The 17,237-nt window shown below is 44.2% G+C and overlaps 1 protein-coding gene across 2 annotated transcripts; it reads right to left on the bottom strand.

The window, feature by feature from the left end:
• Positions 1 to 445: 445 nt before the first annotated feature.
• On the bottom strand, positions 446 to 16,826 carry LEMD2 (LEM domain nuclear envelope protein 2). 2 transcript variants are annotated; one of them, XR_008444733.1, is made up of 10 exons: positions 15,154 to 16,826; positions 14,123 to 14,163; positions 13,223 to 13,298; positions 11,759 to 11,835; positions 10,998 to 11,077; positions 7,922 to 8,067; positions 6,778 to 6,879; positions 6,579 to 6,681; positions 3,891 to 4,834; positions 446 to 2,628 (listed from the first exon to the last, which is right to left on the bottom strand). XR_008444733.1 is itself a non-coding variant. In XM_054026068.1 (9 exons), the coding sequence occupies exons 1-9, from the start codon at positions 16,745 to 16,747 to the stop codon at positions 4,684 to 4,686; spliced, it is 2,370 nt and encodes a 789-aa protein (XP_053882043.1). In that variant the 5' UTR covers positions 16,748 to 16,826; the 3' UTR covers positions 2,651 to 4,683. The 2 variants fall into 2 exon arrangements, 1 of the variants encoding a protein (XP_053882043.1); XM_054026068.1 differs by lacking the exon at positions 446 to 2,628 and having other exon boundaries at positions 2,651 to 4,834.
• Between the last annotated feature and the right edge of the window lie 411 nt (positions 16,827 to 17,237).

Below are 17,237 nucleotides of genomic sequence, written 5' to 3'. Positions count from 1 at the left end.
GGATCTGGCTTCTATCCCTGGCTCTATGTAGCCTTATGCAACTTGTTTTCCACCTTTTCTACCTGTCACCAGTGGCACCTGTCTCACCGTGGTGCTATGAGGCTCAATTCATTGGAGCATGTAAAGACTTTTCTGATGCTTGTCCTGAAGGCACTGTAACAAGTGCAAAGTGTTATTCTCTAAAAGCTGAACGAAGTTGCAGTGGAAACCCCGGAGCTGCTCGGGAGGGATCGCTTGAGACGAGGGGGCAGCCCTTTGGAGGTGGGTCCCTTTGGGCAGATTTCACTGGATGTTCTTTTTATTCTTTAGTTCATGATGCTCTTTCCAGCAGAACTAGCACTGCTCCCTAACTATGCTTCCCATAAATAAAGCACAGCATCAGCTGTCATGTCAGTGGGAGACAAAAACATTTAATATGAAAGCCTTTAAACGGAAGAAGGAAATAAAAAGATAAAGGGCAAATTTTATTTTAGATGCCTTGCTGGTACATTTTTTTTTTTTTGACAACAAGGGGATGCAAGGGCTTTATCAGCCCGCCATTTGAGGATTTATTCACAGAGTCTTAATGCTTACAGAGAGTGGGGGAGACTTTAAAAACGATAAAGTCAGTACAAGTGGTAAGGAAAGCACTGAACAGGGGAGATTGATCAAGTGGCTGAATGACCATTAGGAAAATGGGGACAATTCTTCACCTTTTGTATAAGCACTTTGGGATCTATAAAGAGTGCTGTACAGGTGTTTTGAATTGTCAGTACAGTTTTACAGAGCAAGCAGGAACTAGGGTTCCTAATGGAGACTGACAGGAAGGATAGCCTTAAACTAGTTATATAGGGTTAAAGCCCTCTTCATTTTCAAAAAGTTCCTATTACCCAAAGCTTCTCTATGCCCATTCTCCCAGGGATCATTACGGGGGAGTTCTTGGCAGTTCGGTTTGAAGCAGGCAGACAGACTGCACACGTAGGTACATCAAACCCCCAGACTATTCCTAACCCTGCATATATCCCAGCTGTAACTTAGCAACCTATGCTGGGCACTAGCATCTAAACAGAAATGCAGTCTTGGAGGAGGGAGGTTTAACCTTTCATTAAGCACCACTCCTCTTTCTACCCCTTTCTGTTCACATACCTAGCAACAACAAGAGAGACACTTCAGAGAATATTTTCCAAAACAGCAAAAGGAGTTAGGTACCCAATTCCTGTCAGCTTTCAATGGGAGATGGGCAGCTAATTCTCTTTTGTGCCATTGAAGATCTGCCTCTTTGTCACCAAGACATACATTATGAGATAAACAAACATATCTCACCAACCCAGAGCCTATGAGTCAGCTGTGGCCATAGACGTTAAGTGTTGATGATTCAAATTCTGCTTGTTTCAAGAGCCTGCTTGTGAAAGCGACAAGTTAAACCCACCGTCAGCTTGTGATGCACAGTCATGCTGACCCACAGGCACTCAGCTAACAGAGATGCATTAGAAATACTTAGGTGGATGGATACTAGCAGGAACTTAAAAGGATTAATTCAGGCTTGCTAGCGTTCTTGCAAGATTTAGAAACTATTTCTACCTGGCAGGCTCTTTTGAAGGATGGCCTCCCAGTTATCTAGGAGGTGGGCTGGGACTTTGACCTCTTCCCTTCACCCCGTCATGGCTATTTTCTCCCTGCCCTCCTTGGCAGAAGTGCTACCATGACATGAGTCTTCTACATCAGACACGCAAGGGTAAAGAAAATAGTACTACCTACCACTCATACAGCCATTTCAACAGTAGGTCTCAAACTGCTTTACAAAGGAGGTCAGTATCATTATCCCAACTGTAAAATGGAGAAACAGAGGTGCAGAGAGGGGAAGTGACTTGCCCATGGTCTCCCAGCAGGCCAGTGCTGGGAATAGAATTCAGATCTCCCAAGTCCCAGTCCAGTACCCTATCCACTAAGCAACACACCTGCTTCCCAGTTTTTCCTACAATAGCTCTTGGCATTTATATAGCACTTTTCATCTGAAGATCTCATGGCACTTTGGAAAGGCAGGTGTCGTCCTACTCAATTAAGTGACTTGTCCAAGGCATCACCGTGAGTCAGTGACAGGTTGGAATAGAACCCAGGCCCACGATTTTCAGAAGTGTATAATGATTATGGCTGCCCAACCTGAACTGCATTAAAGGGATCTGGCTTTCAGAGAGTGGGTTCCTAAATGCATGGCACCCAAAACCAATAAATCACCTATCTCCTTGCTCCCACGTCTGCAGCTTTAACCTCTGGCGTTGTGGCCAAGTGTTGGTCAATCGGCTGTTAGAAGTTAATGTTGGTAATATTTCATTATACATAAAGCTGTCAACACCTTTTACACAAGTGTCCACATAGGATTAATCCTTCTCAGTCTACACCTTTCATGGATATCACCATCATTTCCCCACAGAAATCAGTCTCACCTGCCTACCAAGAACCTGACAACAGCTCGGCTTCTGGTGTGCTAAGACCACTGACTATCATGCTGACCAGTAGCATCTCACTGATTCCTTGCGCTTGCCTGTTGGCTCGTCTTATACTTCGACAGTAGGCGTTTTGGGGCAGGGACCGTCTTTTTGGTCTGTGTTTGTACAGCGCCTAGCACACCGGGATCCTGGAACTTGACTACTGCAATACAAACATTAACAAATAATATTAACAAATTTATTCTGCAATTAAGTATATAGACAAGTTAAATGTGTAAATAGCACCAACTCAGTGAGATTCATCCTACAAAAAAAGAATTTAATCAACAGTACAAAAGATAAGTGCAGTGTTTGGCCTTTTTCGCTCTAGATCCGGTGGTTTAAAAAAATTACAAAATCCGTATATATTTTAAAAAGATATAAGACAGGAGGCACGATGGGAGTTTTCGCAAGCATCTTGTCCTAGCACATTAAAAGAATAAATGCTGCCTTTGTTTTATCAACTGTTTTAATCAATAAGGCGTGAGAAAGATGGTTAATGTCTTGGACACAGCTGTTGAGTTTCCTCTTTTGTTCAAACACCCTGCTTATGCCATAAAAGGGAACACACGGGGATAAAATTCAACTCAACATGGGATTTCTCCTACTTAACTAATAAGGCCTCCTGTTGCTTTGTTTCTGGAGACTGCTTCTCTGTACTGAGTTTCTCTGACAAGCCAGCAGGATCTATAATGAATCCGAGGCAGCCAGCAGAATGCATAGGTGAAAGCGCCCCAGCAATCCTTCAATCTTCAGCATGGCCAGCAGGGGAGGCAGAAGTGCAAGCTTCATGGTTAGAACACACTTCCATACATTAAGGAACCAGTTCAAACCTTCCTGGGTACTTTATAAAATTACTTCTCAATGCAGTTCCATGGACAGGGGAGCCAGGATTCAATGGCCGTGTAAAGCTTGCCTGCTGATCCCGAATGTTGAAGCAGCTCTCTATGAACATGGGCACACACGTATTATATTTAGGACACTAATGGAAATAAAATCCACTGGTTATAATGGGTCAAATCACTGCTGGCATAAGGAGGTGAAGCCAATGGAGTTATGCCAGAAGTGAATTTGGTCCTGGCTGTCTGAGTGGAGATTGGGATAACAAGTTTATGATGTTGGGAACCCTGAGAACAACAGTATCTCAGTCCTGCCTAGGTCACTACACTCTGGTGCTATTTTCTCCTCAAAACAAACACTTCTTAATTGTACATAAAACCAAACATATGTAGCCAAACAGCTGTATATACAAAATACAATGCCTGCAGTGTTCATGGAGAATTGATCTCTGCTCATTAAGTGTTGTGGCATTGCCACATTAACTCCAGCAAACAAGCCCTCTATCAACACTGTAAGCATTGTGTATCTGCTCTCCAGAAGAATACACACACATTGCAGCTGCCCGGTATAGACATGTACATTCACCTGGATGTTCATTCCCAAGTTCTTTTTTTGTACATACGGAGCGATCATTTTTGGCTGCAGCCATAAGAGCATGCGCCTTATGTACACCTGTGTTCTGTCATTTGCCACTCCCCGTTCCTGGTATAAGACAAAGCACAACGAAAGCAGACATACAAAGCATAGGAGATCACCACCTCTCCTCCAGTCCCCCATATCCCAAATCTCTCAAGGCACATGACGCTGCCCTCACTCAATCCCTCCCACCCTTTGTAAGGGCAAAACAAATACAGAGCTCTTCTCTGTTAAGCGTCAGTTGAATGCTTGATTCTTGGTGTGCTAGTGAGATAAAAGCATTTTTTAAACTAATGGATCCTAACTCCCATTCCTGATGTTTCCATGGGAAATATTAATTCTTTTAAAAAACATTTGCTGATGGGTAAAACCACTTGTTGGTCTTCCCACAGTAAAGGTCAGCTTTAAACCTCCTACCCCTTGGGCAAAGAGATCCCTTGCCCCTTTCTATTAGGTATTAAAGAGTGATTATATGTTTGTTTACTCATGGAGTTCAAACACTCACTGGACAGGTAGCTTTGGTGTGCTTCTGGCTCCTTCTCTAGCTCAAGTCCATCTTCTCACAAACCAAGATTATTGCCCTAAAAATAATCTGTTAAGTGTCTCTCCGAAATAGAAGGGAAAGGGGGTTGGGGTGATTCTAAACTGAGAAAGTTAGAACTCCTGTCCATCCCTTCCCACATCCAAAGAGGGAATTGTCCCTTTGCACAGACTGAACCAACAGCTCCTCCTTTGCTCCTGGTTAGTGCTCTGAATCGGAGACGTAAGAGGGCTGAGTCCATCTCCACACCAGCATATCCTCTCCTGCTATCCTGTGTGACTCTGTCTGAATCCGTGATTCGTTCGAAGCCAGGAAGTCCACAGCTCTGTTCCAGATCCGCTTCATTTTTTTCCTGGAAGGAGCAGCAAAACGTAAGAGTTATCTCTGCCTTATGTTTTCTTGCTTAGCGCACTTGTCACTGCCTACAAAGTGACTCTTAACCTCCTTCCGTTGCCTTCCAATATAGCAGGGGTTGGCAACCTTACAGAAGCGATGTGCCAAGTCTTCATTCATTCATTCTAATTTAAGGTTTCATGTGCCGGTGATACATTTTAACCTTTTTAGAAGGTCTCTTTCTATAAGTCTATAATATATATAACTAAGCTACTGTTGAATGTAAAATAAATAAAGGTTTTTAAAATGTTTAAGAAGCTTCATTTAAAATTAAATTAAAATGCAGAGCCCTCTGGACTAGTGGCCAGGACCCTGGCAATGTAAGTGCCACTGAAAATCAGCTCGTGTGCCGCCTTCGGCATGTGTGCCATAGATTGCCTACCCCTGCAATATAGAGTAAAGGAGATCAAAGCTAACATTCAGAGCTAATTCTGAAACAGGGCATCAAGGCACAAACTCTTTATACATGGTTCTAATATTGTGGAAGGTGAGCCCTCCAGGCACTGCAAGCAGGCTTACAGATTGCACAGAATTCCAAATCTGAATTGTGGTGCAAGGAGACCCCAATTAGTAATTTTCCCCAAGGACACCTGCAATAACGTTTGCAGATTTTAGAACACGAAGTGGAGCTTGCCCTGTTCTGGATCCATGTCTAGTTATGCTCCCAACTTTCAATTCAGGATCCCATGCAGGCAAATGAGCTCAAACCTTTTTGATCAGATCAAACCACATCAGACCTTTTTCCTACCGGTAGTACTGTGACTGATAAGGATGAGAATGATTAAGGCTTTGTACTTCATAACAGCATGGATCTCAAAGTACTCTACAAAGTAGGGATGATCTCCATTTTACTGAAGAGGAAACGGAACTTTAGAGATGAGGCAAATGGCATACTGCAGCAAAGAAAAAACAGGACCCCGTCTACTAACTCCCCATCCTGTGATCCAGCTACTCGACCATGCTGCCTCCTTGAAGAGCAACAAACCCAGAAACCTACCTGTAATTGGACAGCATCTCCCATTTACATCTGCCTAATTAGCAATTGCTTTGCTCTGGCCAGTGGGGAAACCCAAATTTGATTAGTGAGCTTAGTCTCACTCCCATGGCAGGCAATGCACAGAGCCATCCAGGAAAGAGCTACTCTGATGCTCTGGCTACATGCTGGATGCCTCATTCTGAAAGGCACAGCACTGTAGTGCTCCTGGCCAGATGATATGACAGAGCAGTGATGATGTTCAGGATAACATCTGATTCAAGTTTAGATGAGGGAACACAAATAGAACACCCCAACACCCAGGAAAAGCAAACAAATGCCAATTTCTGCTTGATATGACAATGACAGCACACCTGTGTGAGTGTTCAAAATGTCAGCACTAGGAGAAGAGCTCTGCGTAGCTCAAAAACTTGTCTCTCTTGTCAACAGATGTTGGTCCAATAAAAGATTATCTCACCCACCTTCTCTCTCGAATATCCTATGACTGACACGGCTACAACTACACTGCATAGCACTAGGACTGTCACATTTATCCCCAGTGGGTTACAACAATAGCCTGGGTTATGTCAGAATCCCAAAGGCCAGACTCATTCCTCTAGAATTCCTCACACCTCCCCTCCCCAATAAGTCTGCTTCCAGTCTGTTACCCACGAAGTGCACTATGACCTGAGCTGAAGGCCCCCTTCCTAAAGGGAAAGAATTTGCTCACCTGCTTTGGGGTGGAATGAGGGTGTCTCGAACGTGAAGGATGCCTACATATGGGTATCGCTCCAACCTCTGTTCCCACTCTTTGTAGTGATCCTGGACAGCATCTGTAAGAGGAAACAGAATGGGGCAAAGGGGAGTGAAATTATCTGAAATGAAGAGACCATTTTAAATTAGAACGCCAAAGAGCTGTAGGGTTCTACCTATGATTTTCTTCACCATTTCATACATGGCCTGCTCCTCTTCCTCCATCTTCCGCCAGCGATACTTCAGGAGTAACAGGATCCCCCAGAGGACAATCAGACCTATGAGTGGACGAACACAAATGGAAGCATGTGCACTCATATTCATGTGTTCAGTGGATGTTAGCTGCTCTATTTTCTACTCTTATCAGAGGCCGTTTTTATTCTCTGCTGTCCAGGGCCTGCCTGGAACTAAACCTGTGTTATTCATGTTGTTTATTGTGGCAACCACAACTCACGGGAATTCTGAAACTGACAGTGCCTGGAGTCAAACTCCCAAGGGGAGAGATTTCTTGGCAGTTCCCTTCCACCAGAAAACTCAGGATGACTACTGGTCTCTACAGCATTAAAATTCAAGACGCCTCACTTTGACAGAGCCTACCCCACAATAATCCAGAAGAATAGTCAGGCTTCACTGCTCTCGAAATAAGGGGTCAGAAAGGAGAGGAAGCAAGGCCTTGTGGTTAAGGCCCCAGACTGGGACTCATGAGATGTAGATTTAAGTCGGGACTTTGCCACTGACCCCCTTTATGACCATGAACAAGTCACTCAGTCTCTCTGTGCCTCAGTTACCTATCTGTAAAATGGGAATAATGATACTTCCTTTGTCTGTCTTGTCTATTTAGATTATAGGTTCTTCACAGCATGACAGGAACTGCCTCTCACTATGTGTCTGTACAGCACCTAGCAGTTGGGCACTGATCTCAGCTGAAGCATTTGGGCACTACCACAATACAAATTGACAAAGAAATACTACAACTCATTAACAGTGATGCCAGAAGACTGAACAGTGTTGTACATGGAAGGGATGAGAACAAAGTCTGTGGGCAGGTTGTTAATAGACTAACTTTGCAGGCCACCACAACGAATGCTTGAGATACACTTAAATGAGATGGACAGCTGATGTACTTGCTGATTTGAAATAAAGGAAAAGCACTTACTGCATGACAATGGGTCTCTACAGGTCTCCTTCTATTGCTAGATCACAGGTTAATTAGATAGAAATTAACTCACCAATTCCTTTAACATTTACCACTAGTTTAATGTGGTTGTGGGAGTTCGTGTAGGGACGAGGAAAGCTCAGCTATTAAGGTTAAAGACTTACTCCAGAAGAAGATGAAAAGGTTCATAATGGCGGTGCTTATTGCCCGGCGGAAACGACAGCCTAACCCCATCCGAGGACGGGTGGATTCGAGGCACACCACCTGGTCTACACTGGTAACCGGTTCTGATGGGTCTTCCCCTTTTAACCTAATGGGAAAAGGCAGAAAACCACCCCTGAAGAGTGCACAGACTCCAGCAACAGACTTTAATCAGGACAAGGTGCACAAACACATTGCATCAGCTGTAACTCTTTCAGCACACCATGTAGAAAACACTAAAGCGTTCTCACTGCTGGTCTTTCCAGAACATTTCAGCACTGGCTGCTTAGCAAAGGAGGAATATGGCTTTAGAAAAGGCAGCAGGATCAGAACTCCCACTGGTAAACTGAAGTCTCCCTCTGCAGACACTTTGACAGCACTTCTCAGTGTGCAGAAGATTAAACTTTAAATTGGATTCCCATCTCCCAGCATAGAGAAATGGAAATGTTTACTGAGTCACTCATCAGCAGTTGTGCAGAGAGCAGCTGAGAGAGTGTGAATGTCTGTGGAGGCTGCACTGTTTTCCTTGCTACAGATGAGCATAAACAGTTTAGCTGGAAAAGTGACACCAAATCAAATATGGCTAACGTAAACCAGACACAACCTTGGAAAGCGTTTATGGCACAGTTCATAACACATTCCCAAATTCACTCGTACATGCACTATGCCATCAGATACCCTTTGCACTTATAGCACTGATAGACAGATCTACATGAGTTTGCTTCCTTATCGGATCTATTAAATCAGTAGGCATTTGGTAAATCCAACTGAAAGTGCTCCAATTTGTAAAAGATGGATTAAGATTTTTTTTTTTTAAAAGCTACCAATTCACTGTAGGGTTGTAATGAATAGCCCACTGTAGACAGGTAGTGCAAATTACTTGAACCCTTAGTCCAGCAGCATGCAAATAAAAAGCCATTGGCAGGTTATAGTTGTTTAACTGAGCCGTGCTGTAATTGGAGATACCCAACTGTTTCACAACCACTTTGTCTGATTTATAGTCCAAATCTTAAATGAATGTATAGAACAGGCAGCAGAATTACCAACCACAGCAATCTTATTCTGTTCTGTTTTTACCAGTGCACAGTCAAAATAACTTCACATAATGTCTGTTAAAAAGCCAACCGCAGTTTTTTAGCACACTGTACATTCTTATTGAGTTTCATAATGAGCTGCCAAACACTGGATCAATTCGGTGAGCTGTTGATGAAGTTGTTAATAATGCATCTGAAGAAGTGGGGTTTTTTACTCACGAAAGCTTATGCCCAAATAAATCTGTTAGTCTTTAAAGTGCCACCGGACTCCTCCTCTTTTTTTTTTTTTTAAGAAATAGACAACACCTTGAACATTAGATTACAGCAGTGGCTGTAGGGGGCAGATTAGGAGAAAAAAATAATGGAATTCTATTCAAGCTATGCCCACAACTCCAGTGTTTCTGCTGAGATGAGTTAAATAGCAGTGAAACAGCTAACTATGTTGACATTTAAACTATCATTACTAGACCCCAGAGTTAATACTGAATGGAGACAGGTCACATCTTTGTGAGTTATGTTAGTATGTCCACTGACTCAGGAAGACAATACTGCATTAGGTTACATTCAGAATGTTATATTCAACGATAGTGGCTACAGGTTTAATATTCTGTTTCCCTGCATCATTAAATCCTTCAGAAACTGGTAGAAACATGAAATGTGCTGGTACAGCATAACAATTCATGCTAGTTCAATCTAATCTCTGATAACTGCAAAGGGGGCAATTTCAGATTGCTAATATTTTCCCTCCTTGACAGTTCTCCAAAGTAAGTTTGCTTTCAAATAATGTATCTGCATTTTGGTGCTTTAAACTATGTTTATAATGGGTCCTTGCCTACAATTAGTGGTTCTTAATATCTCCCACACAGTCCATGAGGACATCCGAATGAGACAGGCATAGGAGCCTTTATAAATATACAGAAAGCACTTATACAGCATTTTATATTTTTCAAAGGGCTGAACAAAACCTGAAGCTGATTTTCACAGGATGATGATTTCTAACTGGATGAAATTCAAGATTGTCAAACACAAATATTCCTCACTCCCCTCTCAAGTGTTAAAATCATGGCTGTCCATGAAGGATAAGAGGAAATACTCTATCTCAGACAGATCCAGCACCCAGTGAAGGTAATGGGAGCCTTTCCATTGATCAGGTATTCTGTTAGTAATACATACTAATGCTGACACATTCACAATTTTTATTTTTTAAAATAGCAACCTTCATCCTCAGATCGCACAGCATTTTACTAACTAACAGGATTGCTTCAGTCACTAATGACATTCAGTCACCTCAGCGGTGGAATGTGGCTGCACATTAGAACACCGAAGCCCCATTTGCAGCAGAAATGCTGAAGAGAGCAGTATCCAATGGAAAGCGTTGGGGAGAATTTTAAAAGGCAGATTCTAATCACACAGATTTGGAACACAGGCAGGACATGTGGACTAACACTTTAAATTGTTTGCAGTGCTGTTGTAGCAGGGTTGATCCCCAGATATTAGAGACACACAGTGGGTGAGGTAATATATTTTGCTGGACCAACTTATGATGGTGAAAGAGACAAGCTTTCGAGCTACACAGACCTGAAGTAGAGCTCTGTGCCGCTTGAAAGCTTGTCTCTTTCACCAACAGAAGTTAGTCTAATAAAAGGCATTACCTCACTCCTAAATCTTGCAGTAAGTGCCAGGGGATCTTTAATAACCACAAGAATTCAGGACCTCAGATTTATCCATCATCTGAAAGACAGCAGCTCCATGAGCACAATGCCCCCCAACACAATGTTGGGACACTGACTCCCCTACCAAATCACCAACAGTCACTTCAGCACACTACTTTTAATTTGGAGGTTCTCCCATTCAAGTACTGACCACCCCAATTCTGGCTTATTTTATGAGATCTAACAGGATAGGTGATATGCCAACAAGCCAATATATACTAAATATCAAATTACGTAAGATCAGCCAGTGCTGTGAATTATAACTTGAACAGCTTGTGCTGCCACTCACTCACCATATCCCTAAATCATTGTTACTGTTCAGTATCCATTGCAGGGCAGCTTCAAACTTCTCTGGGGAATTACCGGTTACATTCTAAATGGAAGAATCCATAAGAAGATTAATTCTGCATTCATTTGAGAAGGTGGAATAACATTATTGCCTTGCTGTAATGGGAGAAATTGCTCTACCTGCATTTTTTTTTTTCTAGATTACCTCTTATCATCAATTTAACTAACTCGGCAAACTGGCAGAGAGGCAAACCAAATCTACAGACCGGCCTGGAATTTTTACTATAATTTATAACTTGGTATATCAGACATGAAGCACACTGTAAAACAATATTCTCCCTACACTTCTGAGACTAACTGCTAAATACAACATAATCTTGCTGACAATTTTCTATGAAGAAGTGGAACGTTAGATCAAAGCAGCCTGCCTTCTATCACTTTGGGGTGAGTTGGGGAAAACCTTACTGCTGCCAATCCCCAATAGAGGGGCGTTTCTGGCATCAGAAGACTGACAACTAAGAAACAATCATTAGTTAGATTTACAACAGCTAAATCAGTGTTGTCAGAGAGATGGAGTAGAAGATTGTTTTCTGAAAGAAATGCGGAGAACAGGACTGGCCAAAGGAACAGCTGGAAAGATTGGAAAGACTCAGAACAGGATGAAGAAATGAACCAGATGGTACATTGTTTTATAAGCAATAAATAACAGACAGAAAGAAATTAACTACAATACACAACAATTAACACTCATTCCAATCCTACTTACCGCCACATAATCCTTTGCTTCACTAACCAGAATGCATTTACTTTTTAGCTTCTCGGGGTTTCCACACTCAAAACTACCTAGAAAACAAGTCAAATGGATTTTTTTCAGGGTTGTTTCCATCTAACTCTTAGACAATCAGGAAATGCCCTGAACGATCTGGAAGCGTTATTCTTTTAAATCAGTTTTAGCTGTAGCCAAAATGCTTACACAGAAGATTGGAGTTAAATATTTTAGCCAGATAATGTTATGACCTTTAATAAAATTTGTAGCTATTGTATATAGGCTAAGACAACGGTTCTCAAACTGGGGGTTGGGCCCCCGCAGGGGGTCACAAGGTTCTTATATCCGGGGGGAGGGGGGGGTCATGAGCTATCAGCCTCCACCACAAACCCCGCTTTGCCTCCAGCATTTATAATGGTGTTAAATATATTAAAAAAGTGTTTTTAATTTATAAGGAGGGGTCTCACTCAGAGGCTTGCTATGTGAAAGGGTCACCAGTACAAAAGTTTGAGAACCACTGGCCTAAGATAAGGGCAATCAAATCGATTGCTTCAAGGTATATGCTACCCACCACAGGAGCCAAGAAGAATACCGCCATCTCACACTACAAAACTGCGCATTTGGCCAAATGCACTAGGAACACTTTCCATCAGGTATTGCGGATGTTCAACTTGACTGATCAATGTTACAGTGGAGCATACCTCCCTGCTTCAACCTTCTACTAGAACAAAGGCAAATGTTGGAGGAAAGTCCACAAACTCAAACCATGAAAACCTGACTTGAAAAGAAGTCTGAACATATCGATTAAATAACTGCTACTATGCTACTGAGTACAATTTTTCAAAGTGATTTAGGCACTTGAGAGCATAAGACTCACTGAGCATGTAAAGGAGTTGGGCTCCTAAGTTACTAAATCACTTTTCAAACTGGAACTCAAGCACTTTTGACAATTCTACGCATTAGCACAATATTAATAAGATTTGCTTGACCGAATAATGAGAAGATATAAGAAACTTCTAACTGCGTTTCCTTCTCCAACATGAAACCATTAGTCATTGACCTGGGCAGCCACTTGTATTCTAATGTCTGGTTGGACTGTTTTGGCCAGTGTTCTAAGCCAATGTTTTATATAAACATATGGAAAAGCTTTGCTGTTGGACTCTGGTATCTTGCAAAGCATTTGAGGCACTGGGGTAAAAAAAAAAAAAAAAAAGTTGAGTATTTGCATCTCAAATTCCCAATAGATGATACGCAAATAACAGCTCCATACAAACACAGATACCTTGGCAGTGACAGAAGTGCATTAGTAAAGCACAATTCACATTTAAAGAAAACATTTTCTTCACCTTTTGCCTGCTTTCTCAGTGCCCCTCAAGTCATTTGCACAAGGAAAATGTCCAGCCAGCTGGGAGATGCAGTTTGCTAAACCCTCCTAAGTGCTTTATAATGACAATCAGAACTCACCAGCTTGTATTGCCAGGTAGTTATATAATTCATACAGCATGGTCATTAACATGTCCTTCTGTTTAGCTTGACAGAACTGAAAGTAAAAAATAAACATCAATGCATCAATAGCAACAAGATAGCAATTAGATCAGCCAAAATACAAAAATAAAATACTAATAGAAGTGTATGTTCAGTTGAGCTCTACTTCACCTGGTAAAATTAAAATACAGGATTACTGAGGCAAAAAGTCTCAGGACCTAATCTTGTAAATTGCTGAGCGCCTCCTGTGAAATGCAAATACCTCCAAGTCCCAAACATCATAGCCTTCTACTCCAACAGCAGCTGAGGAAGCAGTTCCTTCAAACTCAGGTACAGTAAATAGATTTATGATATACTTCCCCAGAACATCACAAGAGACCAACTATCAATTTACCAGCATATCTCACCACGCTGAATTTGATACAGAAGTATGTCTCTCTCAATAGTGCATTATGGAATAAATCAGAACTGCATAAACACATCTCAACAGAGATTAGGGATTTCGCTTTATTAAAGCTTCTATTAGAAAAACTGACTACATAGGTAAAATCTGTCACAAATCAAAGTCACTTATGTTACAATTAACTAAAGAAAATAACACCAAGTGATTCAGATCTTCGGTAGCTTAAATCTACAACTTTCAGATTCTTCTATACAGTCACAATCTAGTCTGGCCTGCAAAAAAAAAAAAAAAAAAAAAAAGCCTATTAAATCTGACTTTGGTAAACCACTAAATTCCTCCTGTAAAATGATACAGGCTATTTGGCAGTGATATTGACAGTAACTGATTTGTGAAATTTGCTAGAATAGTTAACTGTCTGTGAGATGTCTGTCCCTACAGTATGGATTTTTTAAAAACAACTTTAAATTTACACTTACATCATCTGTCCTTGTCTCACAATCCACAGTTAACAGTTTAACTGAGAGAGAGAAGAAAATAAGGATTAGTCAGCTGGAAAATAAAAACTTCAACAGAGAAAATAACTAGTGATTAAAGCAGTAGTTAAAAATAGCTACTTTTAAAGCATCTGATTCTTCTACCATTCATCCCATTGAGTATTACCTTACTAGTCAAACAGTGCTATTGAAACAACTAAAGTAGGCCATATCGAAACCCAAATTAGTAACATACACATCAGGGCAGAAACAAGGAATTTTGTTCAGTAGGCAAATAGGTTGGAGTTTACAAACCATTTTGCAAATAATTCTAGAGAGAAGAGATGTTTTATGCTCTTGCAGTATTCACCGACTTTGAGAAAACAGGGCAGCGTGCTCACCTAGTCAATGAACAAAACACTCTCACCCGTGTTGTGTTTTGGCAGCCACACTTTGCAACCTCCTTCCACATACCCTTTTCCTTCATTTTGGAACCAAACAGAACATTTCTGTGAATTTAATCTGCTACAGTAGGGATGTCACTTTTTTTGCATATTTAAGCTCAAATGTTCTTGGAGGTAGCAGCAGAAGGCAATTTCAAGTCTTGTACTTTTGAAGTGGTCAAGATCAAGGACACTGGATGACTGTGCTTTGTAGAAAATGACATTAAAACAGATGATGGGCAATTACACGGGTAGTACATCATTATGATGGAGGATCATAAAATATGTCCTCAGTGCTAGATGAAAATTTAACTCCCCATAAAAATCTATGGATTTGAAGAACCTCAAGCCAAGTTCACTTGAGAGAAAAAAAAAAAAACACACCCACAAGACATTTTTCCATGACTAACAAGGTGCCCCAGGGATTGGGGAGACAAGACGCAAAGAAAACACATGAAGACAGGGAGAAGAAAAATAAATGCAGTGAAGATGGACAATAGAGGGGATGGAAACAAGAGGGGACTGAAGAGAAAGAAGGAGAGAGGAAAAGGGGGGAAAGTGATTTTAAAAAGTCTTTAATCCCCCACGTACGGTTCTCCTCTGCCCCCAGAAGCCAGCCTGGCCCGATCATCTTCGCCCAGAGGATGCCCAGGAAAATCACCAACAACACCAGGGTGGCCAGGTACAGGAACCAGGACAGGTAGAACTCCAGACCCTTACCCTTTCCTACTGCACCCTGCTTGGGGGCTGCCCCTGTCAACTGACTCGTGGAGGTTAACCCTTCTCCCCCTGTCCTCCATGGGATCCTGCGGATTAATCCCCCTACTACTGTTGCTGTCCTGCCCTGGGTGCTGGGGGTTAACCTGCCATCTCTTGTCCACCACTGGGTGCTGGGGGTTAACCCGCCATCTCTTGTCCCACTCTGGGTGCTGGGGGTTAACCCGCCATCTCTTGTCCCACTCTGGGTGCTGGGGGTTAACCACCCATCTCTTGTCCCACTCTGGGTGCTGGGGGTTAGCCTCCTTTCTGTCTCCCATTGGGTGCTGGGGATTAGCCTCCTTTCTGTCTCCCATTGGGTGCTGGGGGTTAGTCTCCTTTCTGTCTCCCATTGGGTGCTGGGGGTTAAACCAACATCTCTTGTCCTCCACTGGGTGCTGGGGGTTAACCCCCTTTCTACACCTCGCTGGGTGCTGGGGGTTAACCCCACATCCCTCGTCCCCCACTGGGTGCTGGGGGTTAACCCCACATCCCTCGTCCTCCCCTGGGTGCTGGGGGTTAACCCCACATCCCTCGTCCTCCCCTGGGTGCTGGGGGTTAACCCCACATCCCTCGTCCTCCCCTGGGTGCTGGGGGTTAACCCCACATCCCTCGTCCTCCACTGGGGCCTGGGGGTTAACTCCCTTTCTGCCTCCCACTGGAGCCTGGGGGCTAACTCCCTGTCTGCCTCCCACTGGGGCCTGGGGGCTAACTCCCTGTCTGCCTCCCACTGGGGCCTGGGGGCTAACTCCCTTTCTGCCTCCCACTGGGGCCTGGGGGCTAACTCCCTTTCTGCCTCCCACTGGGGCCTGGGGGCTAACCTTACATCTCTTGTCCCGCACTGGGAGCTGGGGTTGAACCCCCTTTCTGCCCCCCACTGAGTGCTGGGGGCAAGCCCCCCGGGGGCTGCTGTCTTCCCCAGCTGGGCCCAAGGGTTTAGCCCCTCTGCTACATCCCTGCGGGGGGGCTGGTACCCATCATCTTCCTCCTCCGAGCCCTCCTCCTCCTCCTCACTCTCCCTACGGCCCTGGCTGTGGGCCCTGTGTGCCAGGGGGCTGGGGTTGCGGCGAGGGTAGGAGGCCGAGGCCGGCTCAGGCCTGGAGGCACTGCCTGTGCTCTGGCTCCTCCGGCCGGCCGCCCCCTCCGCCCGCAGGCGGCTCAGTTTCTTCACGTAGAGCTCGCGGGTGGAGTCGGTGATTGGCCCCGGCTGGAAGCCCAAGGCCCGCAGCTCCCTGCCGAGCTCGGCGTCTGACAGGCCGGCCATGCTGGGGGCTGCTGTCTTCCCCGACTGGGGCCTAGGCGCCCCCTCCGCCCGCAGGCGGCTCAGCTTCTTCACGTAGAGCTCGCGGGTGGAGTCGGTGATTGGCCCCGGCTGGAAGCCCAAGGCCCGCAGCTCCCTGCCGAGCTCCGCGTCTGACAGGCCGGCCATGCCCGGAACTGCCGCCCAAGCGGGGCCCTGGCCGGAAGCGCTCTGTCAGAGGGGAAGCAAGGGCCGCCATCTTGGGAGAGGCGGAAAGGCAGCCTCTAGTCTCCATCGTGGGAAGGTCAAGGTAAGCGCTATGTAGCGTCTAGCCGGACTGTTGCGTCCGCCATCTTGGGGAGGTCAAATAGGCCCAAACGCCTCCCATGGACGCCATCTTGGGGAGGTCAGAGCTCTGGTCCCAAGGGCCCGTTCTCAAGCCCTTATCATGCAGGGGCCGGGCTGGAAGGCTGTTTTCTGCCCTTCACAGGAAACAAGTTAGACACAGGGGGAAGGGGGGCAGCTCAGCCTTTTATTTGTGATTGCGCCAGCTAAATGCCCTCGTGTCACTGCTTCCAGATGACCCATCGGTGGCCCAGTGCATTGCCGGGCGGTGACACTTGGACGCCACGGTGCATTGCAGAGGGTGACCGATGAGATGTTGCATTGCCATGGGGCG

Source organism: Malaclemys terrapin, chromosome 4 (assembly GCF_027887155.1).
Source record: "Malaclemys terrapin pileata isolate rMalTer1 chromosome 4, rMalTer1.hap1, whole genome shotgun sequence".
NCBI classification, from domain to species: Eukaryota; Metazoa; Chordata; order Testudines; family Emydidae; genus Malaclemys; species Malaclemys terrapin.
This window is presented reverse-complemented; position numbering and strand designations above follow the sequence as displayed.

Coding starts and splice junctions, on each gene's coding strand:
- LEMD2 (XM_054026068.1), bottom strand. CDS start 16,747: ATGGCCGGCCTGTCAGACGCGGAGCTCGGCAGGGAGCTGCGGGCCTTG. Junction 8,068..10,997: donor AACAATGATTTAGGGATATG/GTGAGTGAGTGG, acceptor TTTTCCCATTAG/GTTAAAAGGGGAAGACCCAT. Junction 4,835..6,578: donor CTCATTCCACCCCAAAGCAG/GTGAGCAAATTC, acceptor TGCTCCTTCCAG/GAAAAAAATGAAGCGGATCT.